The sequence below is a fragment of the Cryptomeria japonica genome, chromosome 8 (assembly GCF_030272615.1).
Source record: "Cryptomeria japonica chromosome 8, Sugi_1.0, whole genome shotgun sequence".
Classification (NCBI taxonomy): Eukaryota; Viridiplantae; Streptophyta; class Pinopsida; order Cupressales; family Cupressaceae; genus Cryptomeria; species Cryptomeria japonica.
Genome location: NC_081412.1, coordinates 402,980,455 through 403,006,066, shown reverse-complemented (window position 1 = coordinate 403,006,066; position 25,612 = coordinate 402,980,455). Strand labels below are relative to the sequence as shown.

The 25,612-nt window shown below is 37.0% G+C and overlaps 1 protein-coding gene across 4 annotated transcripts in view; it reads right to left on the bottom strand.

Annotated features, from left to right (window-relative positions):
- LOC131079459 (uncharacterized) overlaps positions 1-25,612 on the bottom strand; it is a 314,514-nt gene that overhangs the window by 232,862 nt on the left and 56,040 nt on the right. For 3 of the 4 annotated variants that reach the window (XM_058017422.2, XM_058017420.2, XM_058017419.2), the window contains 2 exons: positions 23,994-24,790; positions 648-782 (listed from right to left, as the gene is read on the bottom strand). In XM_058017422.2, coding sequence (XP_057873405.1) covers positions 648-782; positions 23,994-24,790 — 932 coding nt within the window. The remainder of the gene's footprint in view (positions 1-647; positions 783-23,993; positions 24,791-25,612) is intronic. The other variant, XM_058017421.2, reaches the window with a different exon arrangement.

Genomic DNA, 25,612 nt, shown 5'->3' with positions numbered 1-25,612 from the left:
AATTTCCACATCTAGATATTAATCAGTTATTACATGTATTAACTATTAACTAATATCCAAGGCAAAAACCTTTCAGATATTATCATTCCTATATGGATCTGCTTCATATTGACCTCAAAGGGCACTTTGTCACTGCCAAAAGCACTTACTAAATACAGCAATTCAAATATCCATCCCTCCTTCAATGTAATCCTGACTAATTTTTATTTTTAACAACGTGCTTAAAAGTTTGAAGACTATACATTCAATGCAACAAGATTTGTGTAGGGAAACTTTTGATAGAATCTCTTACGACCTAAATTATTCATTAAATACTGCCTGCAGTTCTCTATGTCATACCATGTATATGACTCACCTGCTTGTAGTACTTTGAAGAGAACTAAAAGGGAGGTATAGATATTATCGAAATTTGAGTTCATTTGTTAAATGATCTAATCTGTCATATCGCAATTAATTATTACCAAAAAATAGTATGCATTCTGAACTAAGATTTTCATATCTATGACTATTAATCTGCAAAGAGTTTTAAAGGAACTATTTTTTATTCTATAACATTTATGTAAATTCGGTTGCAGATTCTTTTAATCACAAAGACAGTTCTGCGGAAGTATAACATGACACCAAAATCATTAACATAGATCACATACCTCTGCCGACCATCACTTTGAAGCTTGGAGCATTTAAAGACAGGGTCCAGTTTTATAAATCGAGGATCCAAGCCACCTCTAGCATTATTTGAAGTGAATGACATATTCACTGCACTTGGAACAGGAACCTCCCATCTGAAACACAACAGTAAGGAAAGAGGAGTTAGGTAATATATGAATACAAAAAAGTAGCAATATATAAATTCAAGATTCAAATAATTTATCTTTAGTTCATTTTAAAATCAGATAGTTGAATGCAAGCCAGCCACCAGGAAAGATTGAGAAATTTTGAAAACTCGCAAACTAAACATCCTTGCCATTTTTTTCCTGAAAAACTTCCACTTTTACACTCACCGTTGGACATATGTTATCTTAGGAATTTGCCCCATACTAAAAGCATAAGATACATCCAGGACACCATAGGCAACTAATACCTGAGTTACAATTTGCAAAATAGCAAACAATAACCAGTACAATCCTTACAACCAAAAGCTTGCAAGAGGCTACAACTAAAAGCAACAACTCGTATAATGGAACAAAGAAATAAACCTTAAGTAATGTCATTATTTTAAAAATTGACCATCACAATCACATTAAGCTTTTCTTGTGTTTGTTTATAAATGTGACCAAATAATGCAGCACATAATTACAGTGACTGCTTAGGGCATCTTAAACAAACACAGATGACAGACTAATTTTTAAACTGTAAACTCTGGAATACCAATAGAAATAAGCTTAGAAAGAGCCGCACTATTGCAGTAAGAGAAACCAACAGATTTGTTTGTGTAATGTCGAGAATGATAAAGACCCTAGCTGGCACGAAAAAAAGATAAAAAGGTTTCTTTAGTAATTATATGAATATCTGGTATCAGCTGCTTTTTATCATATATCTTCTTTTCTTTGACACATTTGAACCTAACAGTTTGTATTCTCTTACTGCATGCCCATAAACTGACTCCAGATTGGAGCCCCAAATCTCTGAGCCATTACAATTCTTTTGATGAAGAAACTATACCCAGCTTTGAACTAACCCATAAGAAGTATAATAAATATTGAAGACTAAATTCAAAGCCTTGGCCAGGTTATGCCACTACCTAAACAAAAACTACTTCTACATCTCTTTACATTACATGATACCAAGTCATTATTCCCATTTACAAAATGTTATAAGCTCACCTAAATATGTATAAGTAAAAGGAAAATACTGCATCATACTAATGGATAACCTAGAGAACTATAAAATGGTATCCGCACAAGTAGAAATTAATACCATTCTCTTTTGTATGCAGTAAAAATCGTTTTAGGGGAATATTACAGAAGGAACTATCATTTCCTGACAGAACATAACAGAATTTCCAGAAGCCCCTAAAAGAAGTTGATACTGATTCCCCAAGGTGAGATATTTATGCATCATATTAAGACACATTGATAATTGAAAGAATATTAATGATTTGTAGAGCAACATCCTGATCATGAGAAGCCCAGTGAGTTTCCATGCTGTTAGAGATATTGTGATCTTCTAATTCACCAAGGTGGTCTCCATGTTCATCATACTAGAAAAAGCTCTAGAGGCAGTAACAAGCAACTTCAGCATCTAAAAGGGAAAGGAAAACACCATCAATTTAGCTTCCACCTGAATGGATGGGAGATTTATCTTCAATTGGGATTTAATGTATTTCAATAAGATATTGTTTTTCATTGGAAGGTCTCTTGGACATTCAGATAATATTTGATCAAGCTTATCACAAGTCAACTTAAAACAACATTAATTTTCATCTCACCAAGAATTGTCATGTATTTTTTTTCAGTGATTGTGTTGGGTTGTTTTGATGTTAGATGTTTTCAATGGTTGAAACTGATTTCTCTGTCCATCAGATTGAGTGCATGGAACATAAATAAAACAAAAGTGAGACTTTGCTATAAAATACTACCAGGAAATTGGTTATATGGTAACAAGCTGAGATTCGATTGGGTCAAATTTGTAAGAGTATAATCCCAAGCCTGGTTGACGGATTGTTCCAACTTGATTCTACATGAGAAAAGCTTATTTTGGGATGGGTTGAGGAGCTGAGTGAATAGAATGTTGGAGAAGGATGAAGAAGAAATGAGTTGTTTAGGTGCCCAAGCTTTTGCTTTAATAGAAGAAAATTTGTAAGATTTAAGAGCAGGGTAGCAAAGACACTCTAAGAGTTTTTCAACAAAGTTGCATGGATAACATAACAGTTTCTGATATGGATATGGTATCAAGTGCAACAAATTTTCAAGATGACAAATATAGGATCCCCCGATATAGCATTTAAAGAGCACATAAATTTTATGCATTATAAAAACAAATTTGTTATACTAAATTTTTTAGTGTCATGTACATATATTTATTTATTTATATTTATATATTCATTTAGAACAAAAAAACAAATGTTTCATTCTATTTTACATTTTTTGAATGTTGTTTAAATAATCCTAAACCAGCTGGACTCCAGATGACACGGATTATCCAAAGTTATCAGATCCAACCCAAATATTGGCCCATATTTGGATATGTCCAGATGCAGCATCCAATCCCAATTTAGCTGTATCACACCTGTATCTGTGTCTGATACACTGATATGTGCACCATGCTCTCATTCAAACTCATGATCATCACTTCCATTCTACATCAATGTAGATGATCAAACTATGAAACCATCTGCTAGAAGATAAATGCCAGATTTAAAAGCTAGCCAGAATCAAGTAGAGTACCCATCCCAGAGATTGATAAGTAAATGCACAGCCAGAAGATTAAAAGCTGGCCTTTGAAAAACTCTTATGTTCTTGCTTGCAATCCATTCAGACAAAGATTTTTTCACATCTGCTAGGCTGGCTTCGGTGTTCACTAACCTATAGAAAACTCCAGAGGCATGGTGTCTATGCCTTTATCAGAAACCAAAGACAAAAATCAGCATGTAAAAGCTCATTACTTGCTGCTTCTATTTTATTGTTATTTTCAGATGAAATTTCGAAGTTCCACATACACTCCTCTTGGACAGGTTGATCTGATCCATCATAGATAATAAATAATAATAAATCTATTGTTTTTAGTCAATTTCAGGCTTTGAATTTCAGATAATTTTATAGAACTGCTGCCATTATTATTCAATATTATTTTATTTGCTGACTGGACTAATCACTAGCCAGATTATTTCTTACCTCAATAAAATATCCATTTTTTTATAATTTCCGTCAATTCCATTGAAAAAAATAATATATTTTTTTCCCACAAATCTGGTACTTGTGTTTTCCAGTGGCAATATTTAAATAAATCAGACAACTTCAGTTTATGTTTTTCAAGTTCATATTTTCGATTTTTAAAAAATTGGGTGCATCTAACCATCCCAAATGTCCCTAGAACACCAAGCCCCAAGGGTTGGGATTTTATGGGATAAATCTCCAGATTTCTATGGATAGGGGGCAACCAGAGGATGCCACATGCCATCTCTCTTTCCCAAAGACATTTATTATTGCTTTAATTCACAACTTTCAATATGACATAAAATGGAACAGTTTTGTATGGTAAACTGTTCTTCAAATTATAAGAGAAGCTCCCTTTTTTACTTAGAACCTAAGGATTCTGAGTATACAATAAAATTTGATTAAAATAAGAATCTGTCTTTTTGTTTCCCATGTTAGGGCATCAAGCGATTCAACACTTCTACACCATACATGGGCTTTCTTACCTTTAAAACTGTCTATTGAACAAAAGGATTTAACATGACAAAGGGGTGCTTGCAACTTTCAATTAAATAAAAAAATTGAAAATTACATGTTGAACATAAACATAAACATCACATAACATAACAAATATGAAGTGTGAAGAATTCTGTACAAAGCCACAATGCCTCCTACAATAACATCCACTATACAAAGCTTGTTTAATTCTTAAAATTCACTTAATTCATAAAACAATTAACTTCAAAGCCAATGACTTAGTGAACAACAATTTTCGCAAGATAAATGCTTGAAAATCACCATTAAGAAATCTAAGTGCAACTGGCACTTATTTCTAAGGTTTACAAAGCATTGTATGAAAATAAACCAAAAAAACTAACTACACTTCAACTCTATCTGTTAACTACTTGCATGACATGCAAACTATATTACAAAACCCTGACCACTAAAACTAATTACAGACTCTAGCAATCTTCAAATACATTGTCAATTGAAAGTTTCAAAAACTATTACTTAAACCTAATATCTCTCACATGACATTAGATCCAAAGATAAATAATCTAACAATAGCTGACACCTCAAAATTCTTATCATTCTAGAATTAGAAACCTACCAAAAATATCACAGGCTATAAATATCTCTAGCTAAAGGATAGTGTTGTGCATTTTGCACAGACATCCTTGTCATGGACAAGGAACCCCCCATGTTTGAGTATGATTTGGCCGATAGAGTTAGGGGGCCAAGATAGAGGTTGCGTCTGCATTCACCATTCAGTATCCCAACTCTACAAATGGCCTCCACGCGCCAAAGAAAGTGCGATGTGAAGCCAAAATCAACAAAGCCTTGAATTTAACCATGACATTGATCAGCACAGGGGGTTTAACATTTGATACCACTTCTATGAACATACTGAGAAAATCCCGAAAGGAGCATGACGTGATTGCTCCCAAACGCCTTCAAATCGCTAAGCAAAAACCCTGATAAGAGCAAGCAAGGAATCACATATTTTCTCCTAAATGCCTGAGTCTCCCGAGCCATCTCCAGTGCTGATGTGATCCCGAAGTATAAGTCACGAAATCCTCTCATTTGCCCAAAAAATCACAAAAAATGAGAATTGCGCATATAGGCTTCATGAGCCGAGAAATCAAAGACGTCAAAGTTCTCAAAATTGGCTTATAGCCCGAAAAGGAGAAAGGGGGCTAAGTTCACAAAATACCCTTATAGGCCGAAAAGAGAAAAGAGTTCAATAGCTTGCAAAATCGGTTTTTAAGTCGAAAATCTTCATAAGACCGAAAACCAAAACAAGAGGCAAGTTCAATAAACCGGCCCATAAGCTGAGAAGGAAGAGAGAAAGACTAAAGTTGCGTAATATCGGCTTATAGGATGAAAATGAAATCAGAATCCAAAGCGCACAATATCATCCAAAGAACAAATAGGTAAATTCGCGCAAAAAGAGCTTTTGAGCCGAAAAGGCATAACACTCAAAGCTTGCAATATCGGCTCATTTAGCCGAAAAAGAATAGATAGGTAAATTCGCGCAAAAGCCACCTATTACGCCAAAATAGCTAAAACTTCAAAAGTTCTCAAAATTGGCTTATAAGCCAAAAATAGCTAATAAGTTCAAATCATGCCATCAAGCCAATTGGGCCGAAAATGATAAAAAGGAAACACTTTAACTTAAAGCAAAGCCTCTCAAAATTGCCAAAAGGCCCGAATTTGCAAGGCTTAAGAATCAAAAATCTCACATTTTTAATCATTTCACCCGATTTTCATCAAAGGCGATATAGCTTAAGTGAGGGGAGAAGTCATTTCAAAATCGCACAATCACCCTCCATTGCCTAAATTTCTTGCAAAGGGTGGTTTTGGCGAAAATCTCTCAAAATGTAGTGGGCCAAAAGGGAGAAAATCGCACATTCTGGCCATTTAGGCCGAAAAACCACTTAAAACTCTCAAATCGGCCTCTAGGGCCAAAAAAAACAAAGACCTCCAAAATCGCACAAAATCATCAGTTAGCCCGAAATTGCCATGAAAGGGCATTTGAGCGAAAAATGAAAATAGCGCAAAAACCCATAATGGCCCAAAAATCTCATTTAAGCTTCTAAAATGCCGAAGAAGGGTTAAGTTCACAAATTCGTGCAAAATCTCCAAGAAGCTCTTAAATCGGCTTAATAGGCCGAAATTCACAGGGGGTGCTTTAAATTTAAATCTCTCAAAACATCAAAAGAACCCGAATTTCTAAGCGATTCAATGTTCAACCTAAAATCGCTCAGACGCTTTTGATCAAATGAAAATCGCATCCTGCCTGAGGAAAACTAAAATCGCCATTCAAAGCTTAAAAACCCAATTTCAACAAAGCCCGACATTGCCCTAAAATTTAAATATTTTTGTTAAATTAATTTTATTTTTTTAAAATGTTTAATTCAAAGTGAAATTGATTGTTTGCAGTACGACATCGGGAAGAACCAGGAGAAAGCCTGAAGCATAAATTAGAGATGCGACCAACACCTTGAAGCGAAAATGGAGGAGTGCAGGATCAAAGCGACAGCCCCAAGCGCTGCTAATGAAGAACGCACCTCAGAAGGATAAAGACGAAGCACGGAGAAGCGCGCCACCACCTGAACCACAGAGTTGAAGTCCATCAGCGAGATTGAAGACAAAGAACACACATAATGCTCAAAATATGCATTCTCAAAAGGATACACTGCTGGATTTAATTCCAAAAGTTCAGTTTCTAGAAACTGAAATTGTTTATTGTAAAAAGAGAGCTGCCTGTGGGCCCCGTCTAATGGATTCAAAGTGAGGGGACACAAGGTAGTTATCTCCAACTGCCAAATTGACTAAATTGAAGCCAAACAATTGTAGGTAGTTGAGATAGTGGTTGGGTGGATAATTGAGAATTGAGTTGGCATGGGTTAAAGCTGCCAGCTTCTAGAAGGCAAACCAGGGCCCTTGGATGCAGTCAATCCTAGCCACCAATTCAAATTGTAAAATCTATAAAAGGCAGAGGCCTTTCTTTTGTAAAGGATTAGATTTTTAGAGTTAGATTATTGTTAGATTTTTAGAGTTGGACAGTTAGATTGTTAAATTCTAGTTGAGTTTTTGTAGAAGGTTAGATTTTAGTAGTTAGATTATTAGGAGTAGAGTAGAACTGCTGCAGAAATTGTTGTAATGGAAGTCGAAGCAAATATATGAGCATTGAATCATGGTGTTTGTTGTCTTTGTTTTCTTCTGTTTGCATGGTTTCCCTTCAGTTGGTTAATTAGAGTGCAAGGATTTTAATGGTGAAGTGTGGAGGGGTATTTGATGCATTTCAAGTTCATACCATTGGGGGCTTGCTGATTGTAGGTCACCGTGCATGGTTAGTCTAAACCCAAATTGTGCTTAGTTCAACTGCAGGTGTTCGTCTTAGGCTGCGCCAGAATTGGGTGCCTATATGAGTGTCTCCAGTCTGAAAATCCTTCATCCTTCGAAGCTTGCACCATTCTTGTCGAGTTGTGAGGGTGTCTTTGGCGAAACAAGAATTGGTTTATCGAAATCTGTCTACCTGTTGCATCAACTGTTATCATCACTGTCCTTAGGTATCCTGAACCCTTCTCTTTTTCTTTTATTTCCCAATTCGAGAATCCCAGCAGACCAGCTTGTTGCAAAACGTAAGGCCCCTTGTGTTTCCAGCAGAACACATCAAACCGTTGAGCTATCCTGCAGTCATAACCTAACAGTTGAAACCTTGAGGTCATCCCCATTGATCAATTAAAAATAGCATTAGGGCTTCCTAATACAAGTGAGGATAGGATACTCATCGAGAACATTCTATTCTGCGTTGGCCGAATAGAGTCGTAGCAATGCGATTTTAGACACGTCAACAAATAGCAAATCTTAGAATATGTTCTTCCCTAATAAAACGTGATGGCTAAAAAGATATTTATAGTGCATGTTAAAATAGACTTTTGGATAAGCAGCTCTGAATAATTCTAATGATACTGAGGCTTTTTCCTATCCTACTTATGGTGGATCTTCTAAAGATGTTTCAATCCCTAAACAATGTAAACTTACTTTGTTCAATTTGTTTATCTCTCTGCATGAAACCTTTTGCATTACTCTGAAAACCATGAATAGTCTAAAAACATGCTCTCCAAACAAACCATTCTAATGACACTGTGTATGTTTATTTCTACCTTTTCGTTAATGAACACCCTGAAGATATAGTTACTGAGACTGAAAACTTTCCCCAATGATGAACACAGATGTGCTATGGAAAAATCTGATATCATATGCCTTGATTGAAAGAACAATTTTCTGCTTATTGATAGATATCCTGCCAATGATCAATGGAAAATTATTGAATTTCTAATGCAAACAACTTCTGTTACTAAGAGTCTTTGACAGATTTTAGAGGAGAAGTTCACTCGACCTAACTAAAATGATGACGATCTTGATCTCCTCCTAAAGACTGAAAGAAATTCACTGCTTCTGGACTGCAGTAGCATTCTGCTGATATCCAAAACTCTGATTTTGGCATTCTTGAAAGATGCCAAGTACTGATTGAAGCAATCTGATTTAATTTTCTGATTTTGATTTCTTTGGCCACCAGTAGGAGAATTTGGTTTTATATGTTTGTTTTTGTGGTTTAATGCTTTTTTTTGTGTTTTTACAATACATACACCTTGGAAACTTGACAATGAAATTGAATAACAATGATAAAACATAAACTAATGACTGGAAATAAATTTCAGATTGACTGATTTTTGTAACAGCAATTATCAAAAGCCAATAAACAATGGAATTCACTAAAGATATGCCAAAATTAGCCTACCAGAGGTCCAATGCCTTGCCTGGAGGGCTAGTTTATTAGCATAAATGAGTCCAGGCGCTGCTACAGGAGCTACCAATGAGTCCTAACTGCTCCAATGAGTTTATTTCCTCTAGAAAATAATTACCAAAAACAAACCTAACATAAATAGACCAAATTGTTGTTGTTTCCTTCAAACCCCCAGGAGACTTCATTGAAAATGAACAATTTTCCACACTGATTTGCTCCTGTCTCTCTCCCGTGACTTCATAAGCCTGAAAGAATGATTCCAATCTTTAGTCCTACTGCTGAAAATGAGATTTGTACAGAAAATTCCAAGTAAAACCCTTCAATTTATTTTTTATGAATTCCCAGGCAAGCTACGGGTGTACGGCTAGGCTAGGAGAGGTATGGCTGGCCACAAACTGCAATAATTAACCAAAATTTGCCATCTAACTGCTCAGATCTGATTCTCATGATTAGTTGCTGCTGTACGTGTCAAAATTCCTCTCAATAATACCCTTGTTGGTCAGATATAAGCATTCCCAGCACTCCAAATTGACAAAATATGAAAGGGTTTTCGTCCTTTCTCTCAGAAATGGAGGTCTATGACCCCAATTCCAATCCAGACACCTGCAAAATAGTTTTCTTCTCAAAAATCTTCAATCACATAATGCAAAAATGAGCTCCCAAATGCTCTTTTAGCATTCCTCAAACCCTAATTCGAATTTGGGGTTAGGGTTGGACTTTTGACATTATTAAACATGTTAAAATGTTTATTTTTATTAAAAAAATACATCCCCTAAGTGGTAACTTCTAGGAAAATGTGCCAAGGGGCCACTTAATTAATATAAAGTGATTGTATTATTTCACTTTATTATTATTTATTTAATCCAACTTAGGAAAAATATTTCCTAATTTATTCATAAAATGAAATCCGTGACTCATATTTGAATTCCATCTGAAGCACTGTGATCACTGATGTTGTCTGAGTCCTGCAAGCCAACTGACAGTTCCTCCTAAAAAGTAGGGTCTCGCCCTAAAAAATAGGAACCTCTTTCCAAACACCTATAACTACTCAAAAGGATCCTGCTCTGCTCCATGTTCCCACGAGTGGTCATCCAATCAACTGCCAGTTCTCCCTAAAAAATAGGAGACCTCCCTAAAAAGTAGGAACTGTCGTCTGAATGTCCAAAACGGTTCACATAGCCCCTACAAAGCTCCATGACCCTCAGAATGAATCCCCTAACCATATCGTTGACCTACGGGAACTCGAATGGTAGGTCAACCCCTGCTCATCTCATGTCGCCTAGAAAAGGAGACATTACAATTCTGTTGTAGCATCAATAATCCTTTCAATATAAAAGACTATTTTTATTTGAAGTGATGATGTAAGAAGATTTTGTTTCAGACTGTAAAGTCCCAGTTGCTTGAATAGGCACCAATCTTTCTATTAATAGATTCTTTGAATTTGGAAAGTCGTGGATTACTTGAATAGGTGTCCCATTGCATTCACAACTCAATGAGAATCCTTTCATAAGCTGGTCAGCATTGAATAAATGCACATATGAATACAGTTTATCCTTATTTTAATAGAGTCGGTTGTTTTTGATTGGGTGAGTCCTTGTCTATATAAACAGCATAAGTTTAATTACCAAGCAAATATGCTTATATACTGCTTCCTACATCCCACAACATAGCGCCCTGCACATTCTACAAGTGAAACCCTGTGCATCCCACATGTGCCTATCTGTAGGCCCTCAAATATTATATTTTAAACTTAAGCTTCTCCCTTATGAGGTGTACACCTTTGCACACCAAGCATGCCTCCCTATGGGATTTTCAAACTTCAATTTCAACTTAAAATTTCGCATGTCAACTGACTAGGTGCACACCTATGGACATGATTCATTAACTTTGCTTCAAAAGCATTTCAAAACTTCTTTCTTAAGCACACACCTTAGAACCAAAATGTGCACTTGTATATAGTCGTTTACTTGCATTTGAAACTGAATTTTGTCTTTGATGACCAGGCATGTCTCTATCCCTTCCATGTGCACCTATATGGAGGTTTTCCATCTTCTAAATTTCAAATCAAATATCTTTGAATATAATATGTGCCAATACTTTAGCATGCAACTATTCATTGGCTTTCCTTTGAAACATGCAATTAATTATATCTGCATGCACCTTTCAACGGGCCTTATGAATTTTGAAATCTATGTGGAGTGTATCCCTCAATCTCACATGCCCACATCAAAACATGTAATATCCCTATTATTTTTTTTTTGTTTTTAGGCCAATAACAATCATCCACAACAAATAACCCATTAAGGTTAGAAAGCATAAACTGAAAACTTGCTGAAGATTGCAACCTTTCCACTTTCTGATCACCAAGTGCCCAATGTGGGAAGGTGAGAGCATACGGTGAATAGGGGATCGTTAGATCTCAAACTGCTGAAAGATGAAATGAAATACAATACTGGGCGGCAAGCCAGCCCCTTCCACTTATCCAGCGGGAATGCAAGAAACTTAGCGGTGAACCAGCACACACAAGGCAAAAATCATTCGACCGCAATATTTCAGCAGGAGGACTGAAATTAAAAAACAAACTCAACTCAACCGCAATATTCCAGCAGGAGGACTGAAATTACAAAACAAACTCAACTCAACCGCTTACGCAACGGGAGGACCATTACAACCAGACATCACTCGACCACTTATGCAGTGGGAGGACTGAATTACAATTTACTTGAAAATAGGCGGCAAGCCAGCCTCTTCCACTTTTCAGCGAGGTGAGATTTACAAGGCAGAATTGGTTAGTAGTACTACTACTTAACCTTACAATAATCAAGATAATGTGAGAAGAGAGTAATGCTGAACATCCAATTAAGAACATGAAATTTCTGCTAACATCAAAAATCTGCAGGCTGGAATTGCAAAACCAGCAGCCTGTGCATTCACTAAAACGCTCATAACTCTCTCATTACTCACCCAATTCACCCAAAATCTATTCTAAACAATTGCTATACCCGCCAAAATGAGAACAAACCCAAGGAAAGCCATCGAAACACCCATATTTATTTTGCACGCTTCCCAATGCATTAACTAAACCCCACGCCTAACCTGGGAAGTTCAATTTCCAATATAAAAATCCACACTCAAAATAAGATGCTAAAAACTTACAATATGCATTGCCAGTGGTAGGAAGGAAGGATGAGCCGGTACCCAAAATGATGGAATCACCTGGCCAAGAGGTGCGAGCAAAATACACTTTCAACAGTCCCGCGACCAGCAACCAGAAAACACTCCAATCTCAATCAAAACACTCCACAATCTGCAACTCACTCACCAACAGCACTGGGAATACATGAACACAGCTAGGTACTATCTTGCAAGTACGAAACTGAGACTTAGCTAGGAAGCCACACTTCGAAGCTCAGATTTTTCAATAGCCAATTCAACAGCATAACGATGCAAATTCATTTGATATCCAAATGGGAGGCCAAGCACCTGTATTTATAGTTTTTTTTCCTCTGAAATTGAAATGTAAATGCTCCCAAATTCACCTCACCAATTTGCATTTCATTTCACTCTCACATGGCATCCAAATGACATTTCATTTCATTTCCCAAGGTGGGCACCCAAGTTGCATTTTAACCAATAATTCAACAAGTTCGAACTTGCCTAAGTCTTCAATAATAATGTAATGCATTCTTTAAATTTCAACGCCTAACTTAGGAAAATATAACATTTATATTAGATAAATATGTCTTTTCCTAAGTCGCCCAATATATCATTAACCAGTAATAAAATAAATAAATATTAAACCTTAGGATAAGGAAATAATATTTAATTAAATTACTTACGACTCCAATACTGATTATCAACAAAATCCAAGATAAAGCTGAGCAATGAAGACCACTGAACTGCTACAGGATCGAGACCCTGTCCAAACTACTAAAATAGAATTGCTCAATACTGACACTTACTAAAAATTGAAAGTCATGAAACACTCCTTCGAAAAACATGATCTTCGCACCTAGAGAAAGAGCTTGGAAAGCTCAGTAAGACAACATCATCCAAATAGCCAAACCCTAACTTACTAAAAATAGTAAGTTCTCACTTCACCAAAGAATCAAATGTATGTTATACCACCCTGGAGCTCATGAAAAACCCAGAAGGAAACCATAGACAGAACTGAAGAATTCCCTCTTGGTAAACCCTAAAAAGCTCGTGCAGAACTCCACAAAAGTTGGAAACCCTAATTCTCCTTTCCAAATAGCCTAGGGGTCTCTGGAATAGGCCAATGGACCACTGAATTAATCACTGCGGAGAAGGGGACATTACAATCCGCCCTTCCCAAAATTGCTTTTCCTCAAGCAATGCCATCACAACTCCCAAATTTTTTAAACTGATCCGCACCAAAGCAAGTACGATCCCAGGGTCCCATGCCCGTCTCAAGAAGAACCCACCATGCCAATACTGCGTCACTATGATCACATCAATGAAAGCATCACGCCCAAACTGCACTAACCTCCCTTGTAACTCCAAAATGTTACCATGCATGATACTCAAACTGAAAAACATTGAAGGACTGAAATCAATATCATGCAGCATCTCATGCCCATAAAGCTCTGAGTAATCAATATCACTAATGCCACTGTCTATCACAAGCCTGGGCAATAGGAAACAAAGTCTACACGACTCACAATCAAACTCCACAACATATCTCCCCAAGGTGTCAAGCGGAGCCATGACTGTAAATGTGGCTTCTCCAAATCTCCCTGCAAAGATGAAAACAATCCTTTGCAAGAGCTCAACAACCTCATCCCCATAGCTCCACATGAATCTACTAGGCCTCAATTGAATTATTCTGATACAACCATGGAGACTTCTGAAATCTCTTATAGTTCCTACTTCAAACACCTCAGAATGAGGAACCATAGAGAGCAAAAGTTCGCTGTCCCAATCATAAGTAGAAGAGAGGGCATAAGAAGAACCACTAGTTAGAGCTTGAACACTTCCCATATACAGATACAAATAGCCACAATTCGCCATACCTCTCATCTGAGACCATAAACCCATTTTGCCAAGAGACTCTTAAGTCTGAAAAAGAGTACACCAACAACCCCCCAAGTCTGAAACGAATGACTTGAGATCTGATTTTAAGGAAATCAGCATCCAAGAAGATGAACAATTGCTGCAACATAGGAAATCGTCATCCAAAACAACACATCTACTCACGTCCAAGGCTGGAAATATCTTCTCTAGTGTGTCCAACTCCGCATGGAACCATCCTTTGCTCAGAATATCTTCCCAATCCGCTAGTTGATGAGCAAAAGAAACCATCAAATGGCTGGTAAAGAAGGGAACAACACCATCAAGTCAGAAAATTTGTTCCTTATCCCTCCATCAAGTCTGAAAATTTGTTCCTTATCCCTCCAAAAATCCTTCTTTCCACATGTAATAAGCTCCATCAGACCATGTTGATAATCTCGAGCTTGGACACCCAACCGACAGTGATCTTCAACATACTTAAAAGAAAACTCCAAACATCCCCAAGTGCTAGTAAGAACCAAGAGCATACTTAAGAAATTGATGTCTCCTCTAGCAACCCCTTGAAGCCTAACCAAGAAAGCTTCAACAACATTGGAGTATGTAACAAGTGTTGCCCTCAAATCCAACTCCCAAAATGGACTAGTATGAGCCTTATTATTATTCAACCCAAGAAATGGGTTATTAAGCATGCAATCACCATGTTCCGGTTCTTTCTCCACTACTTTGTGAGTAACAAATCTGAAATCTTCACTCCTTGCTGCTGCAATGAAACCTTGGACGACTACTAAACTGTGTTTAGACAACATCTTGATGCCAAAGATGTTCAAATCATCCAACACAGAGAGGGTTTTCAAGAACTTGGAAGCCATCCCTTTCTTCTTGCTCACTTCCATCTTGCTGATCCAAATCTGCACATGCAACCTTTGTTTTTCATGTGAAGTTCTCAAGATCAAACTCTTCTTGAAGACTATCAAGCTCACCAATAACTTGCTTGATTTCTTCAGATCTTTGTGCATTCTCTTGCTCCCTGAAAAGTTTGAAATCAGCAAACTGGTCTTCTAACTCCATTAGAGCCAATTGAGTATTTCCTAGCATGTCCTTTGTTGACTCAAGCTCAAGAGTAAGCTCTTCAACTTTCCTCTCTTCCCCTTGGAATGCACTAGTGGTCTTCCTTGCAAGTTCAAAAGCATATCTCGATCTTTACTCAAGTGTATGTAATCTTATTTCAATATTTCCAAAGAGTCTTTGATAAGTTGCAGATTAGGGAGAGTAACTTCATCCTTAACCCCTTTCTGTCTCTCATCCATTTGAGCCTTCCAATAGAGTTCTTCAATCAAACTATGTGTGATCAAATTGGGATAGAGCTTGCATTTCTTTTTCAACAAACAACTTGAATTGACCATCCCACTCATAAGAATGTAGAGATGGTGTACTGCTGATAGGCAACAAGAAAAAATCAGAACTTTGTTTCTTGCAATCACTGCCCCCATAGCTGCTCCAAGATTCTCGTCTAACTCCACCAACTAGCTGCAATTGCTCAATATCATGAAGAGGATCGGATTTTACTAAATCTTCAACTTTTTGCTTACTACCAACTTCATGAATAGGTGAATCAGATTTGCATTTTAGAACCTCTTTAAACTTTCCATCATCAAAAACCATATGGTCCTCTAACTCTACAACACAATCTACTTTTTCCCCATATGGTCCTCCCATTTCCCCTTGCGAGGTAGGGGCTTCATCAATATTGAGTCTAGTAAGTTCCTTACATGCGGGTAATTCAGGGTCCTGGACCGAGGCCCTGCTAATGGTATCTGCTATAATTGGAACACTCCTATCCATGTCCTCAAGGTTAGGTAACTGCCACCTAGAGGCTTCAATTTCCAATTTCTGATTAATAAGGTTTTGCTCAAGAATTTTTCTAGCTTCAGCTGCTTTTCTCAGTTTTTCCATCACTAACTATTGGGCATTCAAGGTTCTCGGGATTGAGAGAAGAGCAGGGGTATCAACAGATTCAGAGGAATTAAAGGGAGGAGGATGGGCAGCGGAGAGGGCCTCCTTGATAGCATTGTTGTAGTCTAGGATAGACTTAGCCATCAAGGGGGCCGAGGAGGATGGGGGAAGGTCGTGGGGGAGCGGAGAGGGGGAAGGGGAAAAGGCAGTGGGGGTGGGGCGAGGAAGGGACATGTGGGAGGGCAGACGGGGTAGGTTCAGAGGGCGAGGACCTAGTTACAAGGGGGGGGGACCAGACGAATGAGTACACCATACCTGGTTTCAGGGCAATGAGAAGTCTAGCATCAAGATGAGGGAGCACCGAGGGGGAAGAGTCAATTTTTACAATTTTCTGCAAAGGTTCCGCAATTTTGTCAATACAGGACCAGAGGAAGGGCAGGACATTCTTAATGGTTATCCATTTCGGGCAGGATAGGGCGAGAATTTCATCATTACAAGCCTCGAGGTCCCAACGAATAGCCCTAAAAGACGAATTCCCTACCGACCAGAACTGCTTATTTACAATTTTGCTTTGACTTTTGTCAAAAAAGATTAAAAACAAACCCTTTTGAATCATTCTACAAAACGAAAAGTGAAACCCTAGTTTATTGACCCACACATCTTGCAGCCATTTGTTCATGTATTGACGAGATGGTAAATTATTTACATCAAAGGCAGCAAAAAAAATAGTTGAATCCCTAAGTCTAGAAATCTCAGAAGAAATGGCAGAAAGCATTGAATCATTAGGTTTAATGGTGATGCATTTGGAGGGGGAGACCTCACCTTGTGCTCCCGCGAGATTGGCTTCATCTTCATGGTGGAGAGCGGCTTCGAACTTTGCATCTTCGGGGAATGAGAACCGCTTGCCCTCCACCGCCTGGCTGAAGGTTTTCCGTCGCTCTCGTCCATTCGTAGAGGAAGGAATGGGCGGTTTTAGGTTATTAGGTTCACCTTTATTCGGCTCCATTTAATGAAGGGCACGTAATAAATGCTTCGAGGGCTGCCCAGCTAAGCCAGGGAGCCCTCGCATGCGGTGGCGTCCTGCAACCAGCGGCACCTCTGAGGTTCGTGCCCTAGTTGCAAAGCGCCCCTTACCTCTCTCCTTCTCAAAATTCTTGATCCAATTATTATTATTATGTATATTGGTATACATATATATAACAAAATCATAAATCATTCTAATGATGCAATTATCATCCATGATTATATTTATCTGACCCAAGCTATCATCATTAACATGAATACTCTGACTTGTTTTGCTAACAAGTCATACACTCACAAACATGCGGCAAGACGTCATCTTTGAGAGCTTTCCGAGAGAATCTCTCTCTAACCTACTTGTACATTTTGAAGTATCCTGGATGTCCTGCATGTGGAGTATCATGATGGCTCTCACATTATTCTCCTTCAATTTTGACTCAAGCACCAAGTAAATCTTGTGCTTGTAGTAGATGACATCACCTACAACCGTGAACCTATCACCCTAAATCTTCCCATCCATAATCTCGCATTAAAAAGTATTTTTGGAATACTCACCTAAAAGATGAGCCTTCCAATCTGCTAATATCTTTGCCAAGGAGCAAATAGTGGGTTTCCTAGAAAGAGCATCCGCAAGAATATTCTTCTTCCCCTTCACATACTCTGTCAAAATTGTATGCCTAGATTTTACTAATGCATTTTTGTTCTCTCATTCAAATCTTTCTGCTCCAAGAAATATTTCAGACTGTTGTGGCCTGTTCTGAAAATAATTTTTCCACCTACTAAGTATTGCCTAAACTTTGCCAACACATGCATAATGGCAAGCAACTCCTTATTGTAGATAGAATAGAATCTCTCTACATCTTGGAGCTTTTGGATATCATAGACAATGGAATGCCTATTTTGCATCAATATTTACTCTAATTCCCTCACCTAAAGCATCACACTCAAAAACAAAAAGTTGAGAGAAATTGAGTAAAGTCAAATTAGGACAAGTACTCATTAACTCATTGAGTTTATCAAATGTGCACTAAGTGTCCTCAGTCCATTTCAAAGCTCATTTCTTAGTGAGATGTGTAAGAGGTGCACCAAGCTAAGAAATCCCCTTAACAAGCCTTCTATACTAATCGCATAAACCAAAGAATCCTCTCAGTCCTGTCTATGTCTTCGATGGTGGCCAATCCAGCATAGCCTATATCTTCTCTTGATGAACCTTGACACCATTTGCACTAATCACATGCCCTAAGTATCTCAATCATCACAAACTCACACTTGGAAGCCTTAGCAAACAAGGACTATGCCTCCATGATGCCCAACACCTCATCAAGATGTCTAAGGCAATCCTCCCAAGTCATGTTGTGTATAAGAATATCATCAAAGAATACAAGAAGAAACTTTTGCAACTATTTATTGAAAATATTGTTCATGCAACATTGGAAGGTGGTCAGAGAATTGGTCAAGCCAAAGGGAATGACCAGAAACTCATAGTGCCCATAATGGACCCTAAATGTTGTGTGTATGTCCTACTCCCTAACTCTAATCTGTTGGTACTCTAAATGAAGATCAATCTTCGAAAAACATACTAAACCTGAAGCTCATCTAGAAGCTCATCTAGAAGCTCATCAATCTTGGGAATAGGATACCTGTTTTTGATAGTTTTCTTGTTAAGTTCAAGGTAATCAATGCACATCTACAGAGTCCTATCCTTCTTCACTAGAACAACTAAAGAAGCAAAGGGACTCGAACTAGGCCAAAGTGTCCCATGTCAGATATTTCTCTATCTCCACTTTGAATCTTTTTGGATATCGATAAGAAGTGGTAGTAATAAAATTAGAGCCCTCCTCTAGCTCGACCACATGCTCAAAACCTCTATTAGGAGGTCTCTCAAAAGGAATCACACTGAAAACCACATTGTGATTATTTAGCACATATTCAATAGCCACATAATACTATCCACCACTATCAATGAGTTTTGGAAGAAATCAAACACTAGGCTGCCCACTCAACACCTTTATGTCTAAATATGCTCTCCATCCTCTTTGTTGTCAAATTTTGGGTGCACGATTGGACATACCTCTTAAAACTACCTTCTTACTACCACTCTAAACTTCAACCCCACGGTTTGAAAATTTTGTGAGTACTTTCCCAATGGGTGAAGCCATTGAATCCCCTAGATTGCATTTGTATCACCAATGTCTACCACATAGAAATCATCCATAATTGTATGGTTCCCTAAGGCAATACTCAACTAAGACACTTGTTTGGAACAATTCATGTTGAAACCATCCGCTACTACATTGAAGCCCTCAAAGTCCTTTGTCTATTGACCGTCTTAGCCACGAAGTCTGAATTAATAAAATAGTAAGTTGCTCCACTATCAATAAGAATTGTAATTCGTTGCCCTTATAAAACTCACCTTACCCTAAAAAAATTATATCTAGGAGTACCAAAAAGGATACCAATGGTTCCTCCCTTCATTTTCTCTAATGTATACTCCTCCATATTTGCAAATTGCCCATCTAAATCATCCTACACATAGCCAACAACTCCTACCTTCTCCTCCTCATCATTTGAAGCCACCTCAATGTAATGAACCTTCTCTTTACCCAAATACCTATGGCCTTGCTCCCAAGGTTCTCTGCAACTAAGGCATAGCGTTTTCCTGTGTAGTCCATTTTGATCTTTTCAGGCCACTCCTTTTGGAAAGTTTATTTTTATCTTTCTTAGGCTGAAAACGGTTTAGGCCAAAAATTGTTTTTAGGAGTTGAACTCTCCATGTTGCTAACCCTCTTGATGGCATCTAGTAAGGAATTAGGATCAAATGATTTTACTCAACCACGAAGTCGTTTGACAACCCCTCAATTAATAGAACAATCAATCTATGCTCTAAAACCTCTATGACCATAACTCAGAATTTTTGGAACTCTGATATATAGGAGACAATTGTCCCCAACTATCTCAACTGCACCAGCTCCCTGAAATGTAGCTCAAGATCCTTCCTATCAAACCTATCAATCAACCTCTAAGTGGAATCAACATAGGAAGTAAGAAAATCATGCCCCAAGGACACTACCCATGGTACCACCACTCTTGAGCTTTTCCATCTAAATGAAATGTCGTGTACTTGATTGATTCCAACTTTATAATAGGGTTAAGCTGAAAATAGGCATCTAAGTTTTGCACCCATGAATGTGCAAAACACTTGTTTGAAATATTGTAGCTAGGAATGGCTACGTTACCTACCTTATGCTACAAATATTTATTGTGCCCTTGACCTCTTTCTCCTCTAGGTCTATTTCTGTATTTTATTTGACAAAAAAACTGCCAAGGGCCTAGTTGCATGGAATTTTTCACCTATTATCCCTCAAATAATCTATAAAAGCTTCGCCACCTTCCTGGTATCCTGTTGGTCCCCTTGGTAGTGCCTCCAGGTTTTCAAGCAATAGAGGTCTAGGAGTGGTTCTACTAGCTGTCATAGAATTGTTTATCAAACAATTAGTATTGCTTCCTTCTCCATGATTGCAATTGTTTCCATTGCTACCATTATTACCATTGTTGTTATTGTTTCTTTGATCAGCCAGATTTTCGTTATTTGTATTCATGGTTTCCATCATCCAGGTTATTGCTTGAACCAACAGTTGTTGTCCCCTAGCTAGATCATTTAATAATGCCATGCTACTGGGATCTTGTTCATGTCTATCACCCATACTTTCTTCTTCTTTTCAATCAAAACTAAGAACACCTCTTCTCCTATAAGTGATAAACTCTATATCCTTTGGATTCATCGATTGTTTTCAATCATCAAACTTCACAAATAACCCTTTAGGCTAGTAGAATCACTGCTCCGATACCACTATAAAGTCCCCTATCCAATTTTTCATTGAAATTTCACTCCTACTTTCACAAATCAAGTATTTTGTCAAATATTTTGCATACATGTGGAAATAATGTGCTCTTTTTTTGCTTGAGTCTGATTTAACTACATTCGAAAGAGATGTAATGCAACGCATAACATTTATTCATTTACCATACATTAATACATTAAAACCATTCAATATGCACAGCTAAACAATAATGAATTTCCTTAATCAATTTTGTGTTGCCAAATACAAATATAATAAACAATTTTCTAGCCTTATATAGAGATTACATAGCATGAGGATGCACCAACATAAGCGCCTCACATTCGATGACAAAATCATTGTTTTAACTTCCACATTAGGATGCAGTAAGTCACCCAGCATTGACAATTGAAATCACCTAGCAATATTAATTGACATATCAGCCTAGACTGTGAAAGATAGCCACCCAGCCAAGTTGTTATATTCTCATGCCAGCAATGATGCTCCATTTTACCGAGCAACAATGGAAATCTCTTTTTCAAAGCCCGTGTCTGAATGCAACTTGATAAATCGACCAAAGAGACTGATTTTGGTGCCTAAAGACCTGCAACCAAGTATTTCTACCCACGTCTAGACTTCAGATGTAGTCTACTAGCAAGAATAAATGTTTGATGCCTTCAATGCCCTCATAAAGACACCTCCACTATAGTGTATTCTCATGCCTATCCAGGAAAGCTATGGGGGCCAAGAAAGTCTAATGAATCACCACCAATGAAGCTAGAAATGCACCCCTTGCCAATGTTATCATCCAACAACACACAAAAATAAGGCAGCTAAATAATGCTTGCAACACTCCATTTCTAGCCAAAATCCTTAACTTGTCTTGCTGGCAAGGCTTCACAATTTGTAATCCAACAATCATTCTACCCATGTGCAAAACCTGAATAGTTCCACCTACAACCAGCTAGGGTAGATCTTCCTCCACCAAAACTGATTTCACTTAGGATTTCGCTCCATAAAAAGCTCCAAATCCACAATAGATGAAAATTAAACCAAGCATATGCAAATGAGCTTCCAAATCTACTTTATATTTCCCTTAGAACATTCCCGAAGGTCTTTTCAGACTCCTGCTTAAAATATTTCATTGAAGCTCAATAATTGACCTTATTAATATTTCTTTAAATTTTCACTTAAGTTACTTTATTAAATTAACTAAAATAAAGTTATTATTACTTTATTGGACAACTTTACATTATTTATTTAATTTATCACTTATATTCTAACATTAGCCTATAGGAATAAAATAAGCTAAATGGGTGCTACTCCTCAAAAGGGGACATTACAACAGGACACCGCCCATCAACCCTGCTGGGGGCATTACCCTTAGACTCCCACCAAACTTATTTGATTTGCCAAGTACTCTCCAAGTTTGAGTTTGTGAACTATGCTTCCAAATTTTCCTATTGGTCTTCATCTACAATATCTTCATCAAATTGAACACTCTTCACTAATGTTACTTGATGCTTACTTGTTTTCCTTGTTGTCTGGAAGATGACTTTTTTATTTGGAGGGGATGATGTAGTTAGTATAAAATGCCTATTATTATATTTGTATAAAAAGCCTATTATTATATTTGTATAAAATGCCTATTATTATATTTGTATAAAATGGTTTATCCGACTATGTATTTGCTAGTGCTAGTGCCAATTGCGCTATGCGCTATGGTTCTTCTATTTTACCAGTACTTACATCATTAAATATGAATGGTGATGATATTTTTGAAGACCCATATGATGTTGGTTGATCAATGATGGCTGAATGTTAATAATTGACATTGTTATCTCTATAATTATAATATATATAAATATATCATGACATTCAAGTTTGACTAATTGAAATTGTAATATTTTTTACTTTTATAGTGGTTTGTTTATTATACAATACATGATGCTATGTGTGGTATTTTGAACTTAATTAGCGCAGCAAATATGTATAGATTTCTGATTTTTAAATATTTTTGTATGGACAAACCCAACCCCAGAACTTTTTTTGGCTGAACCTGCAAACCGAACGCTCAAATCCAAACCCGAACCAGTATCAAGACCGATAACTTAGTCTGGTGTTAATAATTTGTTGATTGAGGGCTGATTTGTTGAAGAACGATGCGTTTGAATTCCCCTTTAGGACCCACTATAATTTCACTATCTTCAGAATTGTTAGAACTTAGGAGAGAATGAAATTAGAAATATTTTCTTGTTCTTCTTGGCCAAGCTAGTGCTGAGTCCTCTATGGATTTATTTTTTCTGAATGTTTGCAAGCTAATCATGATATTTTTTTCTTTGCTTGGAAATAATCGAAAATCTAATTTTTTATTCAATTCCAAGATTTTGTATTAAAAAAGTCTTTTGTATTTTAAAAAGTGCTGAAGTCCACCATTTCCCTACATAAACAGGGAAGGACTGATTTGTGGCTGACATTTTTTCATACCTGAACCAGTATATGAATGTTTGCTGTTTTGTTTTCATTTCTGGGTAAATAGGCCAGAGCCAGAGAATAGCAGGAAAAACTCGATCTTATAATTCAAAACTTGTTGAATACAAACTTGATTTAGTTCTCTATAACCTAGTTCCAATGTCTTATATCCAAAAGTGCAAGAGAATTACTATTCAATCATGGATGACATATCTAAGAAAATATTAGATAAATCAGATGGTATTACAGTATTACTATTCACTGATCTTCCAAATTATCATTGAACTCAAATTTATTATAATTCCACAACAAATATTCTCATGTCAATTTCAAGCCCAAAAATGTGGCACTGAAGACAACAGGCTGCAGAAATAAGTTACATGTCAATATAAAGAAAACTGAAATTAGCAATTGCTTATGTCATATAGTCAGGCAAAAAGATGTTCTTGAATTAAATCAATGAAACAAATTTCACAATTGTCAAAAGCCCAAGTAAAAAATTCTTACACTTCGATTGACCCATCTCCCAATAGTACAGCTAGAAATCCAAGACGATGTTGGTTATGTAGGTCCTTCTCAGTTGATGGTTGCCATTTCACATCCCATGCAACTTCTCCTTCATGTGCCAAACACAAGACCATTCTAGGCAGGTTGCTTTCCTCAAGTGGAAAAGAACCTGTATCATCAACAGATGGTGTTGCTGTATAAGACTTCACTTTTCTATCTGTTGATCTGATGTATTTCCTAGTGTTGTCATTTAATCCAACAATACCCATACAAGATACAGAATTCCTGCCCATATTTTCCAACAAAACTTCAGCATTATCATCATCAACCTTGGACTGAACTTTATCTTTCATTCTGTTCCTACCATCTTGAGAAGTCAATTTGGAATCACTGCAAGCTGTCTCTTGATAACGGCAATCAATAGGGATCCCAATAGGTATACCATCTTCTTCATTCCCATGCTTTCCTATCATTTGGTCAAACAAATCTACCTCGTGGGTTCTTTCATCAACATTTTTATCTGGCACTTTGTCCAGTTCTAAAACAGAGTATTGCCCAACTACAGGTTCTTTAAACAGTCCAGAAGCAATACTATTTGAGTCTCCATTTTCTTGACGAACAGGTCCATTTTTATCCGATTGTCTCTTCCCTTTCACTTTCTGCCGCTTGGAAGGCGAAGCTTTTTCATTCAAGTTAGCATTGAAAATGGACCAAATTTGGACAACACCCTTCCCAGTTATGGGTACACCAAGTGTATGTAACAAACAGTTAGGTGGATGAGCTCCAACTGCAAGGTACTTGAGCATCCAAAGTCAAACGTTTGTCAGATTTGCTAAATGTAAGAAAAAAGCATATAATCTAAAGCAAATTTCCTTCTATTTTGCAGTTTTAAACCTACCAGAAAGGATTAGTGGTGTCTTGTGCACGATGTAAAACTACAATATGCCTCACAAATAATACAGATGAATGATACAAATACAGAAATGCAGGATATACTAGGACATTGACATACTTACATAGCACATTTTGAGAAAAAAAGGTTCTCATCTTATCATGAAATTCATGAGTTCTATGGAATATAAGAGTACATAACAATTTTTTCAGCAACAAACAATCTTGACTATAAGATACTAATATTTAGAGTCAATATAATGAGTCCTACATACAGTCAATAAAACTGCATACGCAAAAGAGAATTTATTTTACCATGTCTATGACTAGATAAGAATGAGTTAATTTGATTTAATTTTAGTTTGATTTCAATATGTGCTGTTGGCCAAAGATGGCTAATGCTTTTGCACAAATGAATAGAGGCACAATAGTGCGCAATATAGTTCCTGGTACATTTATGAGGAAAAGTAATGGAAAATTATATGTAAGATATACTGAAGAAAGTTTAATAATGAATACAATGAGTCAAAGTAAACCCCAAAACTTTAATAATAGTCCCAAATAAAAAAGTGGACATCCAGAAAGAAGATTTAAAACAATAACATCCTAGACAGATTTACCATGGATGATTCAACCAGCAACTCTCCTAATGTTCAAGGCTATGAAAAATTTGATAATGTGACTTATGCTAAGAGCTCGACGAGACCTTTAAAATTTATGCTTCCTAA